Consider the following 27,215-nt stretch of genomic DNA (forward strand, 5'->3'; position numbering starts at 1 on the left):
TCTCTTTAGCCCATGCCTTCCAAGTAGTGTGTTTAAAACGTTAATACGAAGAAAACAAAGCCAAACAAAAAGTCCCAAACAATTTATCAAAACTTTAAAACTTTCTATTTTGACCTGATGTCAGACCTCCAGAAAAGCTGCCCCAATAGTACAGTCAATCCTTGCATGCCCACTTTTAACCAGATTTACCGACTTTCTCACGCTTTCTATCAATCTGCTTTGTCCTCTCTCTCTCTCTCTCTCTTTTTTTTCTGAACCATTTGAGAGTAAGTTGCAGATATTAAGCTTTTTAACCCCTACATTGATCATTCAGTGTGCAGCTCCAAAAGAAAATCCAGGAACAACTCTGATCGCTGAGTTAGGGTAATGCCTGCCAGGTCTCTCCTCTATGAAGCTACTGTTTATCCTTTCTTTCATTATTGGCAAGTGTCCTGTGCAGAGGTACTTGGAGACCGTGGAAATATCGTGTTACTTCTCAAACCTCCAACTGTTCGTTTTAGCATACATTGTGGTTCGTGCAGGAGTCAGTTGTTTTGGATTTTAGCGAATGGTGATGTTTTACTTCCATTCTCATGATTTTAATAAAAGGCAGAGGTTGACTTTCAGTGTTTAGATGCTTGGGTTTTTTGGGGGTAGGGGGAAGGAAGGGAATTCACAAAAGAAACAGTGAGTATTTGTAGGAAGTGGTGGTGTCTTAATCTTCTCCCAGCAAGTCCCAACTGAATGATTCTTCTGACTTCACACCCAGCATGGAAGTCCTGCATGCAGAAGGATTTCCAGAGGGCAGCATGTGGCCTGGAATTTCAGCGTGGGCTGCCTGTCTGGAATTGTGGGGACTCTGGTGCATCAGAGGGAAGCTCAAGAAGGAAGGGGAACATTTACCTAATCCACAATTCTTGAAACCCTGGGACTGCAACTTCCTCCTATTCATTCTCCTTGGATCCATTCTTGCATTTTTTTTTTTTTTAATGATTTTTTGGAGGGGGGAGGTAATTAGGTTTATTTATTTATTTTTAGAGGAGGCACTGGGGATTCCCAGATCTCATGCATGAGCATGTACTCTGCCACTTGAGCTATACCCTCTCCCCTTCCTTGGGTCCATTCTTGCTCCATTTTTGACCGAGATACATTGGAAAGAAAATCCGATTATGTTAGCACTTTTGTCTAAACCCTCTATTGCCTCTCTGTTGCTTTTAGGATAAAAGCAGGGGTGGGGAGAACCTTTCACATCGTGTATCCGATGTTCTACCCCTTCTAGTCCTGCCTATGAGCCCAGCTTCCCCTCTTCTTTGCCCGTGCTCCAGCTACAGTGCCTGATTCATTTGTGAGAACACCAGCCTGTCCTCTGGGCCTTTGCACGTGCTGTTCCCTCTACCGGGAACACTTCTGTGATGTTTCCCTTGGCCGGCTCCTCCTCATCTTCAGATTTCAGTTCAAAATCACTTCTTTGGAGCCTCCTTCCCTCCTTCCCCACCCCACCTTACAACACGTACGATGTTTAATTACTAGCACTCTCTCCCGCTAGACTGTGAAGTCTACAAGGAAATAGATTGTGTTTATTTTGCTCACCGCAAATCCCCATTACTGCATGTTGATCCTTCCATTCAACAAATATTTATTAAGCCATGGAGATGTCAGGCACCGGGGTGTAAAACTGTGAACAAGACTGACAAGATTTCTGCCTTCCTGGGAAGGGACAAAGACACACACACAATAACTCCAAATTTCAGATGGAGACACTGGTGGGATGTAGAAACAGGGACCAGCACCAAGGAAGGAGGGGACGGGGAGCATTTGCAAAGGGTGGTCAGGGGTGGCTTATTGGAACAGAGAGGTGGAGCCAGGCGCTGGAAAGATGGCCTGGGGGAACAGCCCAGGGAAAGGCCAGGAAGCAGGGATAGGTTTGGGTAGGAAGAACAGTGGGCCCTGCTTCGGGCCAACAAACCTTTGTTTAATAGAGGAGGAATGCATGCCTTCAGCCGAGACTTGTGCTGGGTGCTTTCGCAGGCTTTATTTCCCCTGCAGCTCCCCCAGATCCGGCACGCAGGTGTTATTAGCATCACACGGGTGAGGCCAAACCAGCGACAGTAAAATTACTCCTTCAAGGTCACCCAGGAAGTGAAGGGTGAAGGAACCAGTTTCCCACTGGGTTCTGGCTTTCCTGTACTTGAGGCCCCTCGTCCTTCTTCAGCATGGCCGGTTGACCATTGTCATGTCCTATCCGTGAATGGCATTTGCTGGACATTCTAACACACGTGGACTCTGGGGCTGCGGGTTGAAAGCTGGGTGTGCCCACCTGCGCTGTACCCCAACGTCCCCAGCGCCTGGTGTGCATTCTCCCGGGTGTCGTTTCTCTAACCTGAGCCGAGCGGAGGGGCCCCGGCCACGGAGAACGCCGAGCGCTCGGGGCGCGCGTGCACGTGGCTGTCCCCAGGGGCCTGGCGCTGGGCGGGGCGCGCTCGGGGCAGGACCTCTGGGGCGCCCGCGCGCTCCAGGACGACACTCGCTGGCAGGACTGGGACGAGGGTGAGGCGAGATCAACATTTAAGGGAGTATCAAAAAACCGAGGAACCAAGATAAGCAGTATTTTAACGCAATATTAAAAAAAAATAAAAACGAATCCTCCGAAGCCCACTAGGAACGAAACAGCAAAACGTTAAAGACGGGCTCCGTCTTGCGGGCGCGGGCATCTGGACCCGCCCCCTCCCCCCGCCCCCTCCCCGGCTCGGAGACGGGAGGCGCTGGGGCTGGGCAGGGATCTGGGGCGCCGCGGGGCCTCCGGCGCGGGGCCCGGGGTGGGGAGGCGGGTGGGCGGACGGGGCGGGGCGGGGCGGCGCCTCCCCCTCTGCCGGCCCTCCCTCCACCCGTCTCGGGCCTCACCCGGGCGCAGAGTCCCTTCCGAGTCGGGATCCGCGCCGCCTTTTCCCGCGGCCCGCACAGGGCCCAGCTGACGGGCCGCGTTGTTTACGGGCCGAGCAGCCCTCGCTCCCGCCGCCCGCCTGCCCGCCCGCCGCCCGCCAGGCCAGGTGCCCGCCCGCCTGGCCGCACGTCCGTTTATCCGCTCGTCCGTTTGTTCGCGCGTCCGACGCCCGCGGCCCCCGAGCGCTCGGGGCCGAGAGCCGGGAGACAGGGGCTCAGCGCGGGGCTCCGGGCCCTGCTGAGATCGCGGGACGGGGCCCGGGCCTCAGTGGCTCGGAGTCGGGGCCGCCTCCCCGTGGCCGCGCCGCCCGATCTGCAGCGGCCGAGGCCGCGCGCCCCTCCCGAGGCTGCTCCAAGGGCTCTCCCGGGCGGAGGCTGCGGCCCGCGGGCCGCCGGCGTGGACGAGAAGGACGCGCGGCCCCCAGCGCCTCCCGGGCGGCCGCCGTGGAGCATGTCCCCAGCGGGCCGGCGCCGCGCGCTCTGATCCTCCGGGGCCCCGCGCTCCCGCAGCCATGGGCGCCGGGGGCGGGCGGGGGGCGGCGGCCGTGCCGCTGCTGGTGGCCGTTGCCGCGCTGCTGGTGGGCGCCGCGGGCCACCTGTACCCTGGAGAGGGTGAGTCTGGGGGCGCGGGAGTGGGCGGGGAACAGCGCGGTGGGGAGGGGACAGCTTGCCAAAATGGAACCCCCGCCGTGGACTGAGAACCCTCCTCGGTGGGGGTTGGGGGGCGGGGGGCGGGTGACCGGGACGGTCGCTCCAGCCCTGCGGGGGGCGGGAAGCCGCTGACCTTGGCCTTTGCCCTCCTGGGCTCGCGGCTCCACGCCCCGCGTGCGGGCCCCGGGCTGGAGGAACCTTGCCCCAGTGCCCGCCTCACGGCGGGCGCCTCTCCCGAGCGCGCCTCGGACCCGTGCCTGGACCTCTCCCAGCCCAGCTGGCTCCGGAGACGCGACACACGTCCTCTTTGGGTCGTCTCCGAGAAGCGGGGTCACTGGACAGCCTCGGACAGCCAAATGCCTGGGGTGCACACAGTTTGGAGCCAGAGTCGAGGGAGACGGACTGGAGGTCGCCTGGGGGGTCCCAGCTGGTAGGTGTCGCAGCCCAGGGCGGGGAACTGTAGACTCCGCCCCTCCCCTCCTGGTATCTAGCCCCTTGGCTGCCTCTGACTTCAGGTCCGTGTTTACACTTTTGGGTTCTGTTTCCAGATCTCCAGAGGCAAACTCTAGCGCCTTGGCGACAGCACAGTTGTAGCGGTAGTAACTGCGGGCTTTAGGATGAATCCTCCGAAGTCCACGATGAACAAAATAGCAAAACGTTAAAGACGGGCTCCGTCTTGCTGGCGCGGGCATCTGCCCCCCCCCCCCCCCCCTCCAGGCTACAGGCTAGTCAGTCTTATTTCTCCGTACCTTTGCAGCGGCGCCTGGAGGCGGATACCGTTATTCATCCATTTCATAGAGGAGTAAACTGAGGCTCAGGGAGGATACGTAACTCACTTGCCCCAAAGTCAGTGCCGCAGGGAGGACTTGAACTCTCTGTGTGTGGCGCGGGCTCGAGGCTCTGGACTGCTGCCCACACCCCATGTCTCCTTGATAACCTCCCTCCTCCATTCCGCAGTTTCACGTGTCAGCCCCCAGGGGTCTCCAGCCCGTGGTCAGCCTCTCCCAGCCCCTAGCCCTGAGGGAGGGAGCCTCCCTCTTGGGCGTCTCTGCGCCGGCAGCAGACCCAGGCAAATCCTAGCATCCTTCTTGGGGTTGACAGCACGTCTTTCTGGCTGTGGGTCAGGGACTGAAGAGTCGTTTAAGGGAATGTAGTTGGGGTTTCCCACCATGATGGCTGAGACCCTGCTTCAAAAAATATCTGTCGGGTGACTTCAGATTTCTCCATAAAAGGAAATCAGTTGTGATGAGGAATGGGTCAGGGAGGGAAAGAAAAGTTCCTGAGTTCGCTGATGGTGACTGAGGTGTGTGGGAAAGCACACAGAGGGTTGTGAGTTGACAAACTGGGTTTGCTGAGCATCTCTGCCAACTAGGCAATGTCTCCAGGTGCCTGGTATACAATGGGTGCTCCGTGAGGGCAGGGTGGCAGTTGGTTGAGGTTCTTGTTAAGAAAACCCCAGACCAGTTGTTAGACCTATGTCAGGCTTTGCCTCTGTGTGTGCGCACACCCATATGTACGTGTGGTTCCCTGCTCTTCTGTTCCTTGCAGCTTTGGTAATTAATTGTGGATTTGTGCCTGGGCTTTTGGGGGTCAGTAGATGGATTTACAACTTCATACATGTTTACAGTTTCCACAAGGGCGGAGGCTTATGTTTCTTTCTTTCACTGCTACATTTCCAGAATCTAGAACAGTGACTGACACCTAATAGGTGTTTGATAAATATTTATTCTTAAGTCAACACCTATCCTTCCTGTTCTCACTAGTTCACCAAGCCACGGCTCCTTTATTCTCGAGATAATTCCTAACTAACCAGAGGGGTATATGGCTTAGTGGTAGAGCACTTGCTTAGCATGCATGAGGTCCTGGGTTCAGTCCCCAGCACCTCCATGAAATAAATGTATAAATAAATAAGTAGACCTAATCGCCCTGCCCCCAATAAACAAACAAAATAAGAGCACGCACTCAGGGGGTGCTGTTCTACACACTGTACGTAGATGACCTCAGTTAATCCTCATCACAGCGCTCTGAGGTAAAGTTTATCATCCCTTTTGAAGGTGAGGAAATTCAGCGAGGCGGCAGAGCTGAGATTAGGACCTCAGTTTGACTGTGGAGCACCGGTTTCTTAATAAAAGGATCTTCTTTTGGATCCGAGCCTCCCCCACCCCAGCCCTGTGGGAAAGGTTAAGAAAATACTACCCAATGAATAACACGTGATGCCCTCTGGGGCTTTGGGGAGGGGTGAGAAACTCTACACATCGTTCATCTCCAGTATCAACCAATTCGGCATTTTGCGCTGGGCAGGGGTGCGGGACGGGGGATAGAGGGAAATCAACGGGAAGTTTTAAGGAATGAGGACTCTCTCGGAGATGTCGTGTGGATGGGCCACCCGGCTTCATCCTCCCGTGGGGGATCTGTTGCTTTGCCGAACTGGGCAATGGTTTCCTCCTCCGCTCCTGCTCCGGTTGACTGCCTCTGGCCGGAGACTCCCCGGGGTATTGCAGAGAATGAAGGCAAAGTGGGATTAAGTAAAGTGAAAACCGACCGGGCTTTGGTGGGGGCCACCCAGTGCTTTGGTTAGTTGAGGTGTGAGATGTTCCCAGACCCCCCTCATTTCTCGAGGTTGGCACAAGATCCGGGACCCTCAGAGCACAGCTTCCGCTCGCTCGGTCACCTCCCTGGGGTTAGTCCAGTCCTTGTCTTTGCTTCTCTACTGGAGACCTGCCTCTCATCCCTGCCCCACTCACTCATAAAGGTCACTGGGGTGAGTCCCCCTGGGGTCCCCACCTCACCCCACTCCATCAGTGACTTCCATTCTTACTTGGTTAGAGCAGAACCTCTCCGCTTCTGTGTCCTTGCCATTTGGGGTTGGATAGTTCTTGGTGGCAGGAAGCATGGGGTGGAGGGGAGCGGTCCTGTGTATTGTGGGATGTTGAGCACCATCCCTGGTCTCTGCTCGCTAGATGCCACCTCCCCGTTCCAAATCATCATAACCTAAAGTGTCTTCAGACCTTGCTAACCATCTTGACTTGAGAACCACTGCATTTGGGGAGATAACGATTTCCTTGTGTAGGACACTTACCCACCTGGATCCCCTGCTCTCTCCCCTCTGTTTGTTCAGGGATCTCCATCGCCCAGGAGCCTTTTTCTCTTCAGCCCGTAAATACTCAATACTCCCCTGAACCTATTACTCACTACCTACCTCTTCGCTGTCCCCTGCCAAGCCTGCCCCCGGCCTCCAAGGCCCCCACCACCCTTGCTCTGGCACCTTTTACCCGCTGCTCTGCCCACGGCATCTGGCTTGTGTCTCCATCGCTTCCCTGATGGCTCTAGAGAAGCCATCCCGCACCCCCCAGTTGCAGCCTCACCCCAGTTGACTTCTCTGGGTTTGCCACTCCCCACGGCCTCCCACTGGGAGGGGAGCCTCCCAGTGCGTTGTCCCCTGCACCTGGCTTTCCCCAGCCTCTCTCTTCTGTTCCTCTGCTCCTTTCCTGGGCTAAGATATTCGCCCCCTCTGCATTCCCTCCTCTGATTCTCTCTCACTTCCTTTTTAATTTATATGCAGCCAACCGTCTTTATCTAGAACAGGGGCCCAGTCCTGCCCGCCCACACCTGTTTTTGTAAATAAAGTTTTGCTGGCACACAGCCATGCCCCACCGTTCATGCATCCTCTGTGGCGGCTTTTGTGCCTGACGGCAGAGCTGAAGAGTTGCGATCGTGTGGCTCCCAACAATATTGACACTTGGGCCCTTTCCAGAGAAGGTCTGCCGACTCCTGGTTCAGAACAAACTCCTTGAGGGTCATGATGACGTGCCTAATGGCCCGTGTAGTCCTGCACAACTTCGAATGAACCCAGTTGAAGGAACGGCCCAGGGATGCTGTGTCTTCCCCTTACAGAGCGAGCTGCAGCAAGGGCATGATGGTGAGAAGGTAACGGTGATGCTCCCTCCCTGTGTGTGTGTGTGTGTGTGTGTGTGTGTGTGTGTGATCGTAGGATTTATTTATTTAAACCATCCTCTTGGCATTGAATGAGGATTCTGTGCTCTGCCTCTGGTACCAAAAGAAAGTGGTGTCTGCTAGGAAATGCTCTCCTGAGACCCCTTATGTTAATTTCTATTAAGAACCTGAGGGTGGCTTGGTTTCTGTTTTGCAGTCGGACTGTGTTTATGGCTTTTAAATTAAAAAAGAAAAAAAAAAGGTAATGCACTCTCATTGCAAAAAACTTTATAAGAGTACAGAGAGGAAAAAACAAAAGTCCTCCTTCAACACTTTGTCCCTAAAACCATTACATTTCTGTCCTGGGAGGTGACTATGCTACCAGTTTGGTGTGTGTCTTTAAACATTTTTTTTTTTTGAAAATGATCACACAGTAAAGTTGCCTTTTTTTGGGGTGCACAGTTTTTGCATTTCAGCCCCCAGCAGAGTTGGGTGGTGGTCCCCACAGCCAGGATGCAGAAGAGTTCCCATCCATCACTACCCAAACTCCTTCCAGCCACCCTCTTATTATGACAACATCCCCACCTCGAACCCCGGCAACGCTGATCCTTGTCCATCCCTGTAGTTTGCTCCAGGCTTTAAGAAGTATCTTAGCATTGGATCAGTATTCTTAAAATTTAAAAAATTTAAATTTCAGTGCTCATACGTTTCTCGTTGTTCCTGGATTCCATGTTTGTGAATTCGCCTATTCGCTGAAATGTATTTGTAACTCCACCATCAGTATTCGGCGCTTTAGTGGTCATTCCTGGACATGCACTGAGTGGCAAAGACTTAGACTCACCTGACACACACGTTCCAGCTCAGATCAAATAAGGTGACACCCTGCCTTTCTGCTACAAGCAGGATTCATACGGTCTCCAATGTGGATTCATACCAACCCCAAGGATTAAAGCAAGTATCCTCTTTGGCAATGTATTTAGTGCCAGGTTTTGCATATTTTATATGCTTTCTGGTGGTGGTTTTGCTGTTTAGCATGGTCCCCATGCATAGTCAGATTTTCATCTGGGCACAAATCCTTGGTTACTTCGTGGCAATTCCATGAGACGGCACAAAGCTCCTGGCCTGTGCTTCAGGGAGGCGGTGGGTCTCCTGTGTTCTGTTGACCCTGGGCTGGAAGGTGCCCCATGGCTTTCAGGGGTTTCAGAAGCATGTTTTGTTTCCAGTAGAGCTGGATATGAGTCCCAGTTGGATTTCAAGGCAGACTGGTGAGGATTAAAATTTGATTTCAAAGCTGGGTTTTTCTTCCAATTCCATAAGGGTATGGTGTCACAGCAGGTTTATATGGTAGCTTCTGGTCTGTGTTTAGGAATAGCAGCCTGCTAGCAGGAGCTTCTCTCTCCTCTCCTTTGCCTTTGAGGGACCGTGGAAAACATAGGTACTTTCCAAAAAGCTGCGTTTGTTAACAGTGCAGAAGAAGGTGGTGGTTGGACACAAAGGCGTAAAAAGGGCTGGGCCCTACCTGTTTTCTGGTGGCCTTTCTGTGATTTCTTGTCGCTCGTCTGTTTTCGAAGATGGATCCTGTTTCCTTGCAGAAGATTAGAAACGGGATGAGTTCTCATGGAGGATCTTTCCTAATTATATCCGGTTACATTGTATCAAAGACATCTGCTACTTTTTTTGACCTTGCAAGACCTCTCTTGGTTTTCTTTCCTGTGTCTTCTGTGGCGCTGTTCGTCCTTATCTGTAGCCACGAGAAGGCAGGATTCCTGAAATGGCATGGAAGCCCCTTAGGATCCTGTGGTTGGATGTGTGATGTCCTTGGGACATTGACTGGAAGAATTAGCCCAGACGTCCCAGAACTTTTAGACAGGCTTGTAGAAGGTGTCGGTGTTGGGGTAGCTGTGTGTCTTTGGTCCTCTCTCTAGTTCCTTGCCCTTAAATATTGTGCTCTCCAGGTGCCCCCAACCCCTCCCCCCACCCTCCATCCTCTTCTTGTCTCAGTTGCCCTGGCCCCTCCTGGTTATATCACCCTCTGTCTTCACTTCTGTCAGCATCTGCCCCTCTTCCCAAGCTCCAGACCCACATCTTCCCAACGCCCACTGGACCCACATTGGGGAGCATCGCAGAGCCTCCTTGGACTCAGTGTGCCCTGAACTGAGCCTATTGTCCTCGCCACCCAACACTGGTCCTACCTCATCATCTCCAAGTCCATTAGCGGTGGCCCCTCACTTCTCCCCCTGCTCCTCTACTGTCCCTGGGGACCACATCCCGTGGATTCTCATTCCCTAGTATCTCTGTGGTCTCACCTGTTCCCTTGTACCCACCCCCACGATAGGCCCCTAGACCACGCCATAGAGGTGGTTCCATTGGGTCCCATCCAGAACCTTCTCCTCCCTGCTGCTGGAGAGATTTTTCTACTTCCTGCTTCTGTCCTCCCGCAGCTGCCAGCTAAATCCACCCACCCCCCCGCCCCCGGCAGCTGAGCCTGGCCCCAGCTGTGGGATGTGCATCTCACTTCCCCAAGCTCGGGGCTGCAGTTCCTTGGGCTTCTCTGTTCTTCGCGTGCTTGCCTTGGCTTCCTGTGCCCCAAGCACCCTTCTTCCCCCTTCTCACCCATGGACACCTGCTTCTTCCTCACGGAACCAGGTCAGAGGCCTCCTTCCTCCCCTCTCTGCTTCATCACCTATCCCATTCTCCTTCCCTGTCAGTACAGACTGCGAGTATCTGTCTGGGTCCCCGTAGACATTGGTCTGCCCGTTGGAGGTGCGTTCCAGTGAAACATGGACTGTGTGGATCAATGAAACCACACTCTAAGTGTGGGTCAGAGAAGGGCTTGATACATGTTTGTCCAAAGCAGGAAGCAAAGTCTAGCCCAGAGGGGCCAAGTCCTGGAGAGGATGGGATGGCTTGAAGTTAGGAGCAGAAGGGTTTGGCTGGAAAAGAACTGCTATGGTCTGAATTGCCACCTCCCTCCTCCCTATTCATGTGTTGAAACCTTAACCCTCGTGTGTGACTATGTTTGGAGAGAGAGCTTCTAGGAGGTAGTGAAGGTTAAGCAAGATCATAAGAGGAGGGCCCTAAACTGATAGGACTGGTGGCATTAAAAGAAGAAGGAGAAAGAGAAAGCTCTCTCCCTTTGGCATGCACGCACCAAGGAAAGGCCACACGAGGACACAGGGAGGTGGCCGCCTGCGAGCCGAGAAGGGAGCTCTCAGTAGAAACTGACCATGCTGCCTACCTTGATCTTGGGCATCCAGCCTCAGAGCTGTAAGACATAAACATCTGTTGCTGAAGCCAGCCACAGTATCTTGTTATATAGCGGCCCGAGCTGACCAGGACAAGAACTGAGGGCAGGAGTGGCTCTGAAGACACGGCTGCCGGGGGCTCAGGCAGGTAAAATGGGTGTGCGTCCAGCTTTTTTTGAAATTCGTGGAAGCCAGTCCGCCAGGCTTATGGGGTTCCCTCTAGTAACAATCAATAACCCCAAAGAAGGAATCTGATGGCATTGGTCCTGGGGCAAAGAGCTCAGAGGAACGCGGGCTGGAGAGGTGGCCCAGGCCGGGTAGACCATATGTCTGTCCTGCTTGAGTCCCTTACACATCCTCGGGGAACCTTGCTTAAAATGCAGATTCTTGGGCCTAGAGCTGGGCCCGGGAATCTGCCCGCCTCCCCACTCCAGGGAATTCTGATGCTGGTGGTCCACGGAGCACACTTTGAGAAACCCTGTGTGATGACTAAGGGTGCAGGTGCCGGTGTCCTGGGGGCCTGTGTGTGATGGGCTGAGCTGTGTCCCCTCCCAGAATTCACGGGTTGAAGCCCTAACCCGAGCACCTCGGAATGTGACTGCCTTTGGAGACAGGGTTTGTAAAGAGGTAATCAAGGTAAAATGAGATCTTCAGGGTGGGCCCTAATCCAGTAAGACTGGTGTCCTCATAAGAAGAGGAGATTAAGACTGAGACACGCACAGAGGGAAGCCCACGTGAGGACACAGGGAGAAGACGGCCATCTGCAAGCCAGAGGGAGTGGCCCCAGCAGAATCCAAGCCTGCCAACCCCTTGATCTTGGACTTTTAGGTTCCAGAATTGGGAGAAAATAAGTTTACCTTGCTTCAGCCACCTGGCCTGTGGCCCCTTGTTAGGGTGGCCTCAGGAGACTATTATCCTGGCCTCAAATCTCAGCTCTGTCTTGTCCTTGCTTTGTGACCTTGAGGGGGACGTGTTCCTCTCTCTGCCTTGATTCCTCTCCTCTTCCTAGACAAGCGGACAGCGTTCTGCGTATCAGCCACAGCCCAGCTGGGCACTGCCCGCCCCCCGCGCCCTCCCAGCGGTTCCCGTTGGAGCCCGTCCCGCGCCCCGGCTGGCCTTTCTTCCTGCTGTAGCTTTTCGGGGGCTGCCCTTTCAAAGCCTGTTTTTCTGAGCTCGTCTCCCACAGCAGACCCACGGTCCATGGAATTTTCAGGTCTCCTCCAGCCTTGTGATGCCCCTGCCTTGTGAATGTCATGGCTCAGGCACCTGCCTTTCCCACCCGAGGTGAGGGAACCCTATGGGGACCCCTGGGGTGCTGTCTTTCCCTGGAACTTTCTTCCACTTCCACATCCCCCACAGCCCCTTGCTGGCTCTTCGTTTGTTCAAAAGATGCTGTCAGTACCCAAGACTGGTGGCATCGGGCGAAGTCTGGATGGTGAAAGTCTCATCGTGGCCCTTTTTCATTTCTGGGCCACTGATGACACCATCCCCCCCACCCCTTCTCCATCTTTGATGGTCCATGGTTCTCATCTGCATCCCTCTCTTCCTTGGGGGCTCCCACCCTGCATGACTGGCCTCAGTGGTGGCAGAGGGACCCTCCCTTCTACTCAAGTCACATCCCTCCATCTGGGCTGAAGACCAGCCTCCTGAGATCTTCTCTTTGTGGACTGTTCCTTGCTTTTGCTGGGAATTTTTGTGAAAATACTGGGAAATGCTTCAGCTCCCGTCTTTGACCCATCCATAAATCTCCCTGAAGCTGATGCCCCCACGAGTCATGCTGGCTCTTTCCTTTCACAAGATCCCTGGAAAGAATATCCTGCAGCCTCACTTCCTTACCTCTTATTCATTTATATTTCCTTTTAACCCTTTTGTGACTTTGGTTATATGATCCAGCCGCAGAGCTAAAATTCACAGGTATGAAGGGCATTGGCAGTGAAATTCTTTCTCCCTTCTTGTCACCTGGCTACTCCCTCCTTTTCCACAATCAGTGTTGCATTTTTTTTTGGGGGGGGAGGGCATGTTTACCGTTCTAGAGAACAGTGCATATACAGTAATATGTGTAATTATTTCCCTCCCCCCATTTTTCATAAGTGATAGCATATCACTCAGACTAATCATCTTGCTCTTTACTATTGACAATTTATCCTGGAGATTTTTTCCCCTAAGGAGCTTCTTTATTCCTTTTAACAGCTGCATAACATTCCATTGCATTGGATGTGAAGAAGCTATGGCCCACGGGCCAAGTCTGGCCCATCACCTGCTCCTGAGTTGAGAATCGTTTTCATATTTTTAAGTGATTAAACAAAAATTCCAATTATTACTTCACGAAACATGAAACTTATGGAATTTGAATTTCAGTATCTCTAGATAAAGTTTTACTGGCGCACAACCACACCACGTTGTCATGGTTTAGTGCTGCAAATAAGAAGTTAAGTAGTTGCTACCGAGACCACATCACCCACAAAACCAAACGTATTTACTGTCCGGCCCTTCACAGGAAAAGTTTGCTGACCCCTGCGTTGTATCATTGCTTTTTTGCACCTGAGTGGGCATCAGAATCGCCTAGAGGGCGTGGCAAATGCAGATTCCTGGCTCCTCCATCTGAGTTTCTAATCCAGGAGGTCTGGGGTTGAGCCTGAGAATCTGCCTGTCTAACAGGTTCTCCAGTGATGCTGATGCTGCCAGTCCAGGGACCTCACTTTAAGAACCATTGCAGAATGTGGATGGACTATGGTTGATTTAACTGATCCCCTTTTGATGGACAGCTATGTTGTTTTGAGTCTTGGGCCGTTGTGGACAGTGCGGGGTTCAGTGGGCTGGCATCAAGGTCATATTGCATGTGTGAACCTACCTGCAGCAGACTTCCAGAACAGGAGTCTCTGGGTGCTGGAAGGCACCTTATCCATCCTGATAGTCCCCATGCCCAGCAGGATGCCTGGCACACCAGGATGCCCAGCCAGCCTTTGTTTATTGAATGAATAAAAGAGTGACTTACCGGTTCCAGACCCGACTTTGGGATCCAGGTCTCCTGCTGCCGCCACCTGCCGCAGTTCCTCCGTGTTCCCTTCTCTGTGGAGGTCTGTTCGGAGAGCCAGTCTCTCAGGCAGATGGAGAATCTTAAGGGTATCTGATACCTCAGCATTCTAATTTCTGAAGGGAATAAATCTGGGAATTGGGGTCGTGTCGCTTGGAGTGGAGAACTAATACGTGGATGTGGCCAGACCCCAGGTCTCACCACTCCTTCATACTTTTTATGATGCGATCACTATCCTTTACAGGTGAGGAAACTGAGGCACACAGACATCTGAGCATGTGGCCCAGGATTATGTAGCTGGGAGGTGCCGGGTCTGGGAAGCCAGACCCGTTGGGTTTCTAGCGTGCCCTGAAACTGGCAGGGTGGTGGCCTGACACCTGAACCCAAGGCTTGTTGGCCAGGACTCCTGAACTTCAGAGGAAGCAATGTTAAGACTGGAAAGACTGCGGAGAGGAATGGGTGGCCCCAGAACTGGTCACCAGGGAGCCTTTAAAGAATGTTGAGCCTAAGGAATCAGTCTAAGGAATCACTTTGAAAGCAGAAGTTCTGAAACTCTTAGCATTCTTAAGGAGTTTCAGAATCTTCTAGGTACCGCCTTCCCAGCTCAATACTTCTCCTTTGCTTCCTTCGTGGTGGAGAGAAAACCAGGAGAGGGGGGACACTTTCCAGGACAGTCTTACGTCAGTCTTCTCTCCTTCTGGAAAATTCTCAGATGCCTCCAGCTGAGGGGGAAGTTCCGAACCAGCACTGCTGAAGAGAACATACCGCTTTGATGGAAATGGTCTCTATAGCTATGTCATCCACTCTGGTGGCCACTGTCCATGTGGGGCGCTCGAAATTGTGGCCAGAGTGACTAAAACTGTACTTTTACTTAATTTTAATTCATCTAAATGTCAATGTAAAGTTTTATTTCACTTTAGTGGATTGAAATGTTAAAAAAAGAAAGCACGACTTGATTCTGTTATTGGAGAGCTCTCTAATATGTTTGGAACAACTTGGGGACAGGAAGGACCCACATACTCAGTGATTCATTTTATGAAATCTGCATTTATGGATTGAGTATTTCTGATCAAAGTTTAGCAACTGAAGTGAGACATGGTGTAAGTGTGAAACAGTATTTGGAGGCGAGTCTGAAAATGATCCTGTAGAACATCATTTGAATAATTCTTTAGTATTGCTTTACATGTTGAAGTGAAATTTTTAGATACATTGGATTAAATTAAGTGTCTTTAATGTCATCTGTCTCTTTTTACCTTTTTAGAGAAAATTTAAAATTTTATGTGTGGCTGACATTGTATTTCTATCAGATGAGGCTCCTCTAGACCCTTCACGCCCAGGCGACTGACAGCAACAAGCTGTGGCTTGATTTTAGAATGAAGCAGGCAGAGCTGAATAATTCTTACTGCACTGTTTGCGTAGGTTTTAGTCCTGGCATCACCTCCTCTGGGAAGCCCTCCTTGGTTGTCCCAGGCTGTGTCAAAGAGGAGTGATGGAAGGCAATTCTCTTTCACAAGCTTCCTCCAGGTTGCCACTACATGAAAATCATTTCATTGTTTCCTTATTTTATTGTTTCCAAGTCACATTCACCTGCTTCTTCCTTTGGGATATTTTTTAGAGAACAAAAACAGTAAAACTGTAACATAGTTACAGCATACACTTGGCACTCGAATGCTTGGTTGAAATCCTAGCCTTACCACTTGAAACAGCCTGAGTCCCCATTTGTTCATCACAAAAATGGGTGTGAAAATGGCACCTCCCCTGGGATTATTTTTAATTTTATTTTGGGGATTATTTTTAGAATTAATCCAGAGAACATGTCCTCCAGAAAGTGGCCAAGTGCTTTACATAGTAAGTGCCTTAGCTGTCACCAGGACCCCCCTCCTCCCCCTGCTCCATGTGGTCCTTCCCTACCTGTGTGCAGAGTGGTGATTAGCCAGGTGCCACTTGCTAAGAACCTGATGCACCTTTCAGTTCCCACCCCGAGGAATTAAAAGCCAGTAGAAGGCCTGACATCTATCGCTGGCACCATTTCTAACATCCTCTGAGTGTTTCCTGTCCCAAGAATAAATTGCTCTATTGTCTTAGACTCATAGAGACACACATGGCTTAAATGAGTTGTTAGAGTCATTGGAGATTTAAAAAAAAGCAATTCTTTGTTGTCCTGTACAATTGTAGTTGTTTAATTTTTTTATAACAGCTTTATTGAGATCTAATTCAGTGCCATACAATTCACTTTACAATTGTAAAGTTTACAGTTTGGCAGCTCTTAGTGCACTGGTCCATTCACGGAGCTGTGCAGCCATCACGACAATCAATTTTAGAACCCTTTCATCACCCCCACAGATGTCCCATACTCTCTGGCTGTCACTTCCCATCCCCCCTCCTCCAGCCCCTTGAAACCACTAACCTGCTTTCTGTGTCTATGGGTTTTCTTCTTCTGGACGTTTCATGTAAAAGGAATGACGCCACATGTGGTCTTTTGTGTCTGGCTTCTTTCACCAAGCGTGACGTTTTCAAGGCTCCTCTGTGTCACAGCCTGTGTCAGTGCTGCCTCCCGTGTTCCTGCCGAGTAATCTCCCTGTGTATGGACACGCCACATTTTGTTTATTTACTTATCAGTTCCTGGACATCTGAGTTGTTCCCGCTTTTTGGCTGTCATGAATAACGTTGCTGTGGAGTTGTATGCATGTTTCTGGGTGGACCTGTGTTTTCATTTCTCTTGGGTCTCTACCTCGGAGTGGAGGTAGGTTGCTAGGTCAGATGGTAACTCTTTGCTTAGCCTTTTGGGGAACTGCCAGATGGTTTTGTGTGGCAGCTGCACCATTTTCCATTCCCACCGGAAAAGTATGGGGGCTCCGATTTCTCCACATCCTTGTCAACACTTGCTATTGTCTGTTGTTTTAATTTTAGCCATCCTGGTGGGAGTGAAGTGGTATCTCATCGTGGTTTGTTTTTGCATTTCTCTGATGTCCAACAGCTGGTTAATCTTTGAATGCACATTCATATCTGATTTTGGTCCTCCCACAGCTTGGGGAGAACGGTGGGCTTGTGTTCTTTGTATTTGCATCAATTTCACAATTTTGTGTGTTTGTGTGAAATACAGAGTGTGAGGCTCAGGCTTCAGAAGCCCAGACCTGTGGCCGAGTCTAAGCTGTATGTTGCCAGGTATAATATAGGGCACCATGTTAATTTTATATAGAAAAATGAATAATTTTTAAGGGTAAGTATGGCCCAAATATTGCATGGGATATACTTATCCTAAAAAGTACTTGTTGCTTATCTGAAATTCAAATTTAACTGGGTGTCCTGCATTTTTATTTGCTAAATTTGGCAACCTTGACTGTCACCGGGGGGCCATATGTCCTTGAGTGTCCTTGGCTTTGCCTCTCAGAGGTCCAGTTTCCCCACCTGTGGGGTGCAGAGGGGGCCTGTTGGGGGGTGTCCGTGAAGCAGTACCTGTCCAGACCTTTGTATGTGGCTGCTGTGTATGTGAGAAGCTGAGAGCCCCAGACCAGACTTGAGTGGCATGAGTGTGTGGGGCTGGAACTGGCATCTCAGTCCCCTCAAAGCTTGCTCCTAATTTCTGAGTGAGTGAGTGTATGTGTGTGTGTGTTTGCAAGGAGAAGCTGTCTAAAGAATCCAGTTCTGTTGAAGGTTAACTCCAGTATTAGGAACACAGGATGAGGGTAAGATCCAAATAGGTATATGGAGGAAAGGAAATCAGAGAAGGCTGCCTGGAGGAGTGGTGTCTGAACTGGATCTTGGAGGATGATGGGCTGGATTTAGAAATAGGGAGCTAAGGTATAAAGGACTTTGACAGCCCAAGGGGGTAGGGCTACCCTGTTCGGTACAGTAGCCACTAGGCACATGTATCTATTTCTTTCTAAATTAACTAGAGTAAAATCAAATCTCCAGTTCCTCAGTCTTAGCCACATTTCAAGTGCCTGACAGCCACAAATGGCAGCGGCTTCCACGGCGGCCATGCATATGGAGAACATTTCTATCACTCTAGAAGTTCTGTTGGACTGTGTTGGACTAGGGCAAGTGTCACCAAACTACAGTGGCAGGGCGAAACCACCAGCCCACAGCCTGCTTTTATAAATAAAGTTTTATTGGAACACAGCCGCAGCCACTCATTGTCTCTGGCTGCTTTTGAGCTTATAACGGCAGAGTGATGTAGTCTGGATGGAGGCTGTCTGACCGCACAATTGAAAATATTTATTGTCTGCACCATTATAGAAAATGTTTGCCCACCTCTGGTCCAGAGGAATGAAGGCGTATTCCCCTAGAGATGGCTGTGATACGTTCAGGAGAAACAAACAATGGCGAAACAAAACAGCTGACGCTAACAGAGCACCTACTATGTGCCAGCCACTGCGTGATTTCACTCACTCCTCTTCATAGGTCACGTTACAGGGAGGGCAGAATTGTGTGAGTGGTGGGCAGGCCTTGTCACATGGTGCAGATGCAGGAGCAGAACCTCCATGGCCCTGAGAGGAAAGTGCAGGGCCTTGGGGAGCCATGGAGGGGCCACCTGCGGGAGAATGAGCATGCAGGGTGTTTGTGCAGGGGAGATCAGACTCTCTGGCAAGCCCTTGCCACATCCAGGTAAAGGTAATTAGGCCTTGGCTGCCTGCCAGGGAGGCAGGTTGAGAAGGAGCGTCATTGAGGTGGGAGAATTGACAAAACAGTGTCAGTTCTCCTTGTCCCGTTTCTGAGGCGGGCACCTTTACCCCCATAAATCTATTTCCTGAAGATTATCGCCACTGACTCACTGGGGACGGTTCTCCTTTCCCCTTTGGCACCTGCTGCATTACTCAATCCCTCGTAATCCCAGTGTCTCCATTGCGTCATCTTTGATGCAATGACTTTAAGGCTTCTCACAGGTACTGCCAAAGGAATTATTATTATTATTATTTTGCCCTTTGAGAGTAATTACTTAGGCATGGACACTTCACAGAGAAAGCCACCGATCAGGGCTGGCTAGAGAATTCACAGAGCCCAGCGCAGAATGAAACCCTGGGGCCCCTCGGTCAAAAACGATTAGGGATTTCAAGGTGGAGGGAAGAGCATTAAGCCAAGCGCAGGGCTCTTCTGAGCGGGTGCAGGACCCGGGTCACATGCCCGTGTAGCTGGCTCTGCCGCTGATTCTTACAAACCATCCTTGGGGGGTTTGCTCACCTGTCCCGCTCTCTGCTTGTCTGCACTTGCAGTGTGCCCCGGCATGGACATCCGGAACAACCTCACCCGGCTGCACGAGCTGGCCAACTGCTCCGTCATCGAAGGACATCTGCAGATACTGCTGATGTTCAAAACGAGGCCTGAGGATTTCCGAGACCTCAGTTTCCCCAAACTCATCATGATCACCGATTACTTGCTGCTCTTCCGGGTCTACGGGCTGGAGAGCCTGAAGGACCTGTTCCCCAACCTCACGGTCATCCGGGGCTCCCGCCTCTTCTTCAACTATGCGCTGGTCATCTTCGAGATGGTTCATCTGAAGGAGCTTGGCCTCTACAATTTGATGAACATTACGCGGGGCTCGGTCCGCATCGAGAAGAACAATGAGCTCTGCTACCTGGCCACCATCGACTGGTCGCGCATCCTGGACTCCGTGGAGGATAATTACATCGTGCTGAACAAAGATGACAACGAGGAATGTGGGGACATTTGTCCAGGCACTGCCAAGGGCAAAACCAACTGCCCTGCCACTGTCATCAATGGGCAATTTGTCGAGCGGTGTTGGACGCACAGCCACTGTCAGAAAGGTACACCGGGGTCTGCGGGGGCCTAAGCCGTTTCTCATGGTTTGTTGGTTAGAAAGAAGCTGGAGGCATTCACGAGACCAGGTGGTGGCAAAGTTTCCTGCAAAGCCTCCGAAATTAAATATTTTAAGCCTTGCAGTCTGCACTGGTCTCCATGGCAACCACTCAGCCTCCCACTATTGGCGTGGGAAAGCAGCCACAGGCAACGCATAAGCAAGTGCTCGTGGCTGTGTTTCAATAAAACTTTATTTGCAAAACCAAGCAGGGGGCCGGATGTTGCCAAATCCTGGGCTAGACAGTTGAATGTTCCTCTTGCTCGAGCAAGCGGATGAGCATGGACTTTGTTGTCAAAAAAACCCAAATTTATTTTCTATCTGATTATAGAAGTGAGATTGCAGATTGCAAAAAAGAACTGTGTAAAGCTAAAAAACCAAAACAGCCATCCGTATTCCACAATGATTGGGGGTACTTCCTGCTAGTGGTTCTGTTCTGTCTTAACTAACTCTCCCTGTTTTGGGGGCATTTGGATGATTGTCAGTTTTCACAAAGAAGGGTGAACATTTGGGGTGGGTCAAAGCTTTATGGAACTTTTTTTTTTTTTCCCTTCACATCTTGCTTTTCCTGAAGTGTAATTTCTGGGTCAAAGTTTTTTGATACAGATTGCCAAATGGCTTTCCGGAAATGTTGTACCAGAGGGCACTACTCTTCGCATTGGCTGAGAGGGAACACCTTGGCCAGCTTTTGAGTGTTGTTTGAAAAGTCTTTCCTAACTTCCCGGAGGGAGGTGCTGAGGTGGTGTCATCGTTCTATTTGCGTTTCTTTGATTCCTATCAGGGTCGAACCTTTTAAAACATGTTTGTTTATCATTTGGGTTTTCTCTTCCTCCTGTTCGTAGCCTTTGTCCGTTTATTTTTTTGTGCTTTAGTGGTTTTTGAAATATTAATCTGTGTGTGGTTTTCCTTGACGAAGACTGTTAACTCTTTGCCAATTACGTTTTCAGACGTTGTTGTTCAGTGGTGAAAGTACTCTGGGTGTCAGTTGCTCGGGAAGCTTAAAATGTTTATGGAGGTCAGAGCTGGATTTTCACATGCCTCTCGTATTATTTTATGCTGAGAAAGTTCCCTTCTATCCATAAAAATGAATGCTTTTTTTTTCCCTCCAAGTTTTCTATTTTAATTTTAATTATTATCATTTTAAAAAAACTGTCCTGGGTATTTGGGATTTGTTTGTGCTCATGATTCAAAAGAGTATCCATTCCCCTCCCCACCCCAAAAGCTAGTCAGAGTCTCAATGCCATTTATTGAAGAAATTTACGCCTTTGTCATTGATTTGGGGTCTGTTTCTGGGTCTCTGTAAATACTCCTGCCTTTTCTCTCTCTGGGGCTGTTACTGTTCTAATCAGTGTTGTTTTGTAATGTTTTGGTTTCCAGGAAGACTAGTTCCACACACACACACACTGTGTTACTTGTTGATTGTTTTATTGACTCTTTCCCACATTGCGGAATTCCCGGGGAAGAATTAGCGAATGTGAGACGGAACGAGAGAGAGTGAGAGGATGGTTTAAGGGTTGTATCACAAAAGATACGGGAAGGGATAAAGGAGGGGCTTCTTACCTGAGCTCAAAGCTATGAGGAAGCCACACAGGGTGAGTCCTAAGTAGCATCCCTGGACTCAGTAGGGAGGACTCCATTGACCTCCGGGGAGGGGCCCTTTCAGGTCTGGGATGCTGGACGGGAGGAAACAGGAGGTGAGAGTGGACACCGCTCTTTAAGAGGTTGAGCGATGAAGGGAACGAGAGCCTGGTGGTTTGTGGATGGGGAAGGAATGATGATCATTATACTGTGGAAAAGTCTTGAGAACGTCGGTAGGTCAGGGACACAGAGAAGCCAAGTGATGCCCGAGAGGAAGGATCGAAGCCGGGGCAAAGTCCTGGCGGAAGTAGAGGACCACCCGTGGACTTGGAATTTTGTATGAGAACAGGGAGACTTCTCAGCCATGGGTAGGATTCGGGGTGTGGGTGAATGAACCGGGTGGGAGAGATGATCTCGAAGAATCTGGAGGTGGGGGTGGGGAGGAGAGGCTGCCTAGGACCTCCTGTGTTATGTGGACACACAGCTGCAAGGGGAGCTCTGTTATCCTTGCTTTAGAGACCAGAGGGGTTACTTAATTTGCTAAGACCACACAGCTAATAAAATACAGTGAGGGTTTGTAGCATGTCTGAGACACAAAAATAGCATGTGTGTTTTGGAGGAAGAGTGGGGGGGCGGGTGGGGGTTGCCCCTTCTGTTTAGAGCTGCTTAAGCCACTTCTAGCTGGGGCACCAGGAAAACAGCGAACACTTTTTCATCCCAGTGCTCCGTCCTCCAAATTCACATTCTTGTTTGAAATGCTCCAGGCTCACACGTCTTGAGATATAATTTAAGACATTCCTCTGTGGATTTATTTCTGTACCGATTTTAGTCAAAATATCCAGGATGGTATTATCTGCAGAAATGTCCCTAATGTTTTGAGCAGTGCTTTTTTTTTTTTTTTTTTCTTTAATCTTGTGCTTTTGAGAACAGGGCTTGCTTTTCCAGCACTGGGGGTTTCGCCACCAGGGAAGGTGTGGCTTTGCACGTATTCCTGCGGCTGAGACCTTCCAGGTACCAGATCCTGGCGTCTGGCATTGATGTCAGCTGCCCCTGGTTTGTAATCAGTGATGGGGTCCCCTAGGCAAGGCATTGTCCTGTCCTGGTAACAGATGTCAAGATATGATTTTTTTTTTTTTTTTGAACAGACACTCTTGTCTATTGAGTACAACTCATCTCTGGCTTTTTTTCCCCCTTCCATTTCTTTAATTGTGGTAAAATACACATAACATAAAATTTCCCATCTTAGCCATCTTTAAGTATGCAGCTCAGTGGCATTAAGCACATTTACATTGTTGTGCAGCCATCCCCACCATCCATTGCCAGAACTTTCTCATGTTCCCAAACTGAAACTCTGTCCCCATGAAACACTCACTCACCGTCCCTCCCCCAGCCCCTGGCCCCCACCATCCCACTTTCTGTCTCTGTGGATTTGACTCCTCTAGGGACCTCAAATAAATGGAATCATACAGTATTTTTTTTTTTTTAAATCTGGCTTATTTCACTGAGTATAATGTCCTTAAGGTTCATTCATGTGGTAGCAGGTGTCAGAATTTCCTTCCTTTTTAGGGCTGAGTAATATTCCATTCTGTGGATGAACCACATTTTGCTTATCCATTTATCCATCAATAGACACTTGGGTTACCTCCACCTCTTGGCTATTGAATAAGGTTGCTCTGAACATGAGTGTACACCTCCAGCTTTTAAAATATTACTTTGTTACTGTGGCTTTAGAAGGCTTATACAACATGGTGTGGGACATTTGAATGCAAAACAGACTGAAATGAGCTTTTGGAGAATACTCCCCTGTCTTAGGCAACAGACACAGACCTGTGAAAGCTATCCATCAAGTCTTCCATTCTCCTAGAGGTCTCTTCGAGCCTTTTTCTTGCACGATGGCCAGGCTCAGGAAACATCAAAGGTCTGGTCAGCATTTGGCATGAATGCATTGGGTGGTCCTTGGACCCAGTTTAAGCCTTTTCTACAGTGTCCCCTCTTCCACCTGACCCCAACAATGATGCTTTTGGCAGAGAGAGAAAAAAAAATTCACAATGGTTAAAGTAATTAAAAGGAAAAAAAAAGTCACTGTGTTGTGTGGCTTGAGATGCTCCCTCTCCATCACTGTGTCTGTGTATTCAGGGTGGAGGTGCCAGTAGAGGTCAAGTGCAAGGAGTCCTGGATGGGCAGAGTACAGGCAGAGTCCATGTACGCTGGGCCACAAAATGTGTTTATTGAGAGACGGCTATGTGCCAGGTACTGGGGTCCTCGGGGCCACAGGAGGGAACAGCCCCTGCCTCCTTGGAGAGGACCTTCTGGTGACAAATACAGACATTGTGGGGAAGGTTACAAGAGGGAGGTCTGTGGGCGAAAGCCTGGGGCGAAGCCCTAACTGGTCTCCAGGGTCGGAGAACACCTCCCCGCCCCCCACCTTCGTGAGCCCTTAGGATCCAGAGGGCCGGCCTTGCTGGCCCCGCTTCCAGGTGGTCACGAGAATTGTTCCGAGTCTCGCTTTGCCGTTTGCTGCTCACGAGCTGGACCACGCCTGCATTTCCCGATCTGAAGAGCCACGATGATGATGGGACCTGCTTGTCAGGGCTGTGGTTTGGGGGTGGAATGAGATTCTACACAGGGTGCACTAAGTCCAGCCCCTGGCACTTGTGAAGGTTCTGGAAGCTTCTCTCAGGCACCATAAGGCTACTACCCTTTCTGGGCAGACCAGCCGCTGGGGAAGTGTCTGCCAAAGCTTGGCTCCATTTCCGACTTCGGTCTTGGGGGCAGGCAGAGGGAAAGGCCCACCGCGTGACCTGCTGAGGAGGGCTGGGCGCTCGGACTCACGCTTACCTGGTGCTCGGCTCCCGACACTCTGGGGACCCCAAGCTCTGGGCTTTTGGGGAGGGGGGACCAGAAACCACGAGGCTTGCTTGACCAGCTGCTCTGGCCAAACCCACTGGCATTTTTTTTCTGGGAGGCCACCCCAGCTGCTCGCTGCCAGTCAGATGGGTGGGTGAAGCCGGGGCCTGCTGGGCGCCAGGGAACTGGTCAGCGATGCCGTCTCTGGACATCAGCAAGAAAGCAGGAGCGGGGTGCAGAGGGAGGCCAGTCTCTCCTTCTTGACTTTGCCCTTCCGTCCGTGTTTCAGGGCCTCTGGAAGGTGGGATGCACTATTACATTAAGGACCGGGTACTGATTGGTTGATTGATTGAAGTGTAGTCAGTTTACAATGTTGTCTGCATTTCTACCGTAAACACCAGGTATTTAAATGCATGCGCAGCCACCCTTGAAGGATTTGTTCTTAGGCAAAGGTTTGCACTTCCTATTGAAATGTTCTTTTCCTTCTTCCATTTTTTTTTTAAAACTTTCCCTTTGATATCCTAATCATCAGAATCTTCTTGGCAGCAAACGCTAGTTTCGTGCCAGACGCGGTTCTGAGCGCTCTGCGTCTGATGCTGCAACAATTCCTTCTCCCAGACGAGGCCCCGGAGGCCCCGGCGGGCTACACCGCTGGCCCCGGGTCACGGGGGTAGTAAGCAGTAGAGATGGGCTTCGAACCCGAAACCCAGGTGCTCTGGCTTACAGTCCGAGCTCTTAAGCATTGTGCTTTCTTTTCCTGCGCTCATTGCGGAAAGCTGCGGAACTGCAGAGAACAAAGAAATCTGGGGTTGGGAGAGGGCCCTTAGGATTTGCCCCCTGCCAGCGTTCTGGCTGCCTTCTCTTGCAGCCCCTCTCATCTCAGTCTTCAGTTAGCTGCCTCCTCCTTCAGACTACGTTCTCTCGAATACAGGGACCAGGACGTTTATTGTTGTGTCCCGTAGATAAACAAGGCCACCTTTGACCGCTCTTCACTAGCTAAGGCTTACTGAGCACTTATTATGTGCTAAGTCCTGTGCCGAGAATGGGACAGGCTCTGCCTCCTGGAATCCTCACCGGAGCCTGTGAGAAGATGTTATTCCCATTTTGCAGAAGGGAACACTGAGGCTCAGATAGTAATTAAGAAACTAGGAGACATTGCTGGGAAGTGGTTTGATCTCAGACTTGCCTGGTGTAAAGCCCTTGACCAGAAATCAGCAAACTATGATCCTCGGGTCAAGTGCAGCCCTCTGGCAGCGCTTGCATGGGCTGTGAGCTCAGAATGCTTTTTATACTTTAAAAATATTGAGGGGGGAAATATAAAGAATGGTATTTTGTGAGAGGTGAAAGTGATATGAAATGAACACTTCGGTGTCGCTAAATGAAGTTCATTGGAGCCATGCTCGGTCATTTGCTCATTTACATCTTGCCTGGGGTTGCTGTAGTACTAAGGGCAGTTACAACAGAGCTGATACGGCTCTTTACAGAAAATAAAGTGTGCCGACGTCCGTTCTTGGCTGTGCAGCTTGTGAAGGTGAGAGAGATCTTTAGGGATAGAGGCTGTTTACAGTGGAAGTTGGGACCATCTCAGTAGCAGTCCAACATGGTCCCTCTGCCCCTTGCTGGCACCAAGGGAAGGGGCTACAAAGTAGAGGATATCATCCTTGCCCCTCAGGAGCTCTCAGTGTGGCTGGGGAGTTGAAAGGCAGTAATGAATTAGCCATTCAAGGCAGCCCAGCCAGCAGGAGATGTCACAAGGCAAGACAGGAACCCCCCCCCCACCCGCCCCCTGCTGCTTTCCCCAGCAAATGAGTCATTGGGCCAGTGGTTCTAGACACGTTTGGTGCCAGGGCACCTGGAAGTCATGATGTTCTCCAGATAACACTGCCGAATATTGATAAATTAAATTCCTTGGTGGCTATGTCACTGTAGTCCATGCAGAAAGTGGAAAAGTCTTGAATGATACTAACAAAAGACAAAAGACGGTAGATTGCATAGCATAGTGGGCGATTTGCATGTTTCGTTCCTATTTATTCCTTTGGGTTTTGTCAAAGATCTCTTCTTAAAAAATCTAGGAGAGAGTTGAAAGCACCATACTGAAAAAATTTCCATGGTCTTTGTAATTTCTTTGTCACTGAGATGATTGGAATTTGTAAAACGAACTTCTGACTCTGGCGATGACTGGATTTTGTGTAGCAGGAAAGAGCAAGAGCTCCAGAGAGTAATTTTCTGAGCCCCTCCTCCCTTCTCCAGGATTGATGACAAGTTGCCACTGGCATTTGGAGAAGGAGAGAGGTTGTTCTGGATTGGAGTGGTCCATCAGATGTGGTTTGGTTTGTGTGGCAAAGGATGCTCAGAAAGAGGGTGTGAGGGAAGGGTGTTCCAGGTGCGTGGAAAGGCAGCGACCAAAGCACATGGTACCTGCGCGGGCAAGGGTAAGGAGGCTGCCTCATGCTGTGAAGAGAGGCTTGGGCCGTCAGGTGCTCTGAATGCCGGAAGCTCTCCTGCAGGTGCGATGGAGAGCTCACGGAGGCTCCATCTGGGGCTCTACGTGCAGCACAGGCTGCTTCCACTGATACTGAGCGGGCGGTTGTGCTGAGACAGGCATGTTGCTGGGGCCCCAACGTCCTTGCTGAGTCTGGGAGAAAGTCGAAGAGATAACTATAGGGAAATAAACTTAGGTAGGCAAGGAAGTGTTTCCATAGGCTCAAGGGTGCACTGAAGACAGGTAGGCTGGCTGTCCGCATAGACACCTGACATCTTGGGGACAGAACTGGCCAAGAATTTATTAGCGAAGATGCAGACTTATGGTTCTAACAAGTGCCCAGCTCCCCGGAGGGGGCTTTGGGACCCTATCCAGTCACCTTTTCGCCTAGAGAAATAAATTGGCCCGATCCTTTGGCAGAAGGTGGGGTAGAGTTAAATACATAATTATGGAAAGGTCTGGTAACTTGGTAACTGGTCTGACGAGTTTTCCTTGTTCTCCCTCCTACTTGATGAAATTCATTGACCAGTCATCTCCCACCATGTCACCAGACCCTTTGTCGGCATTAAAATCTGTTCTTTGTGACTGAACACCTGAAATGCCCCAGGGAGGTCCCGGGGACCTCAGCTCCCGTCAGGCTGGGAGTCAGGTGCTCTCTGTGGTCAGTCCCTCTGTCTCCTTGCACCTGTGCCTGACAGACCACTCCTTTTC

General features: G+C 50.6%; 1 protein-coding gene across 3 annotated transcripts in view; it reads left to right on the forward strand.

Annotated features, from left to right (window-relative positions):
- Positions 1–2,856: 2,856 nt before the first annotated feature.
- INSR (insulin receptor) overlaps positions 2,857–27,215 on the forward strand; it is a 114,491-nt gene continuing 90,132 nt past the window's right edge. The window contains exons 1-2 of one of the 3 annotated variants that reach the window (XM_032466238.1): positions 2,857–3,531; positions 18,996–19,547. In XM_032466238.1, coding sequence (XP_032322129.1) covers positions 3,432–3,531; positions 18,996–19,547 — 652 coding nt within the window. In that variant the 5' untranslated portion in view covers positions 2,857–3,431. Of the gene's footprint in view, positions 3,532–7,477; positions 7,498–18,995; positions 19,548–27,215 lie in introns of those variants that run through there. The other 2 variants (XM_032466237.1, XM_032466239.1) reach the window with 2 other exon arrangements.

Source organism: Camelus ferus, chromosome 22 (assembly GCF_009834535.1).
Source record: "Camelus ferus isolate YT-003-E chromosome 22, BCGSAC_Cfer_1.0, whole genome shotgun sequence".
Lineage (NCBI taxonomy): Eukaryota > Metazoa > Chordata > Mammalia > Artiodactyla > Camelidae > Camelus > Camelus ferus.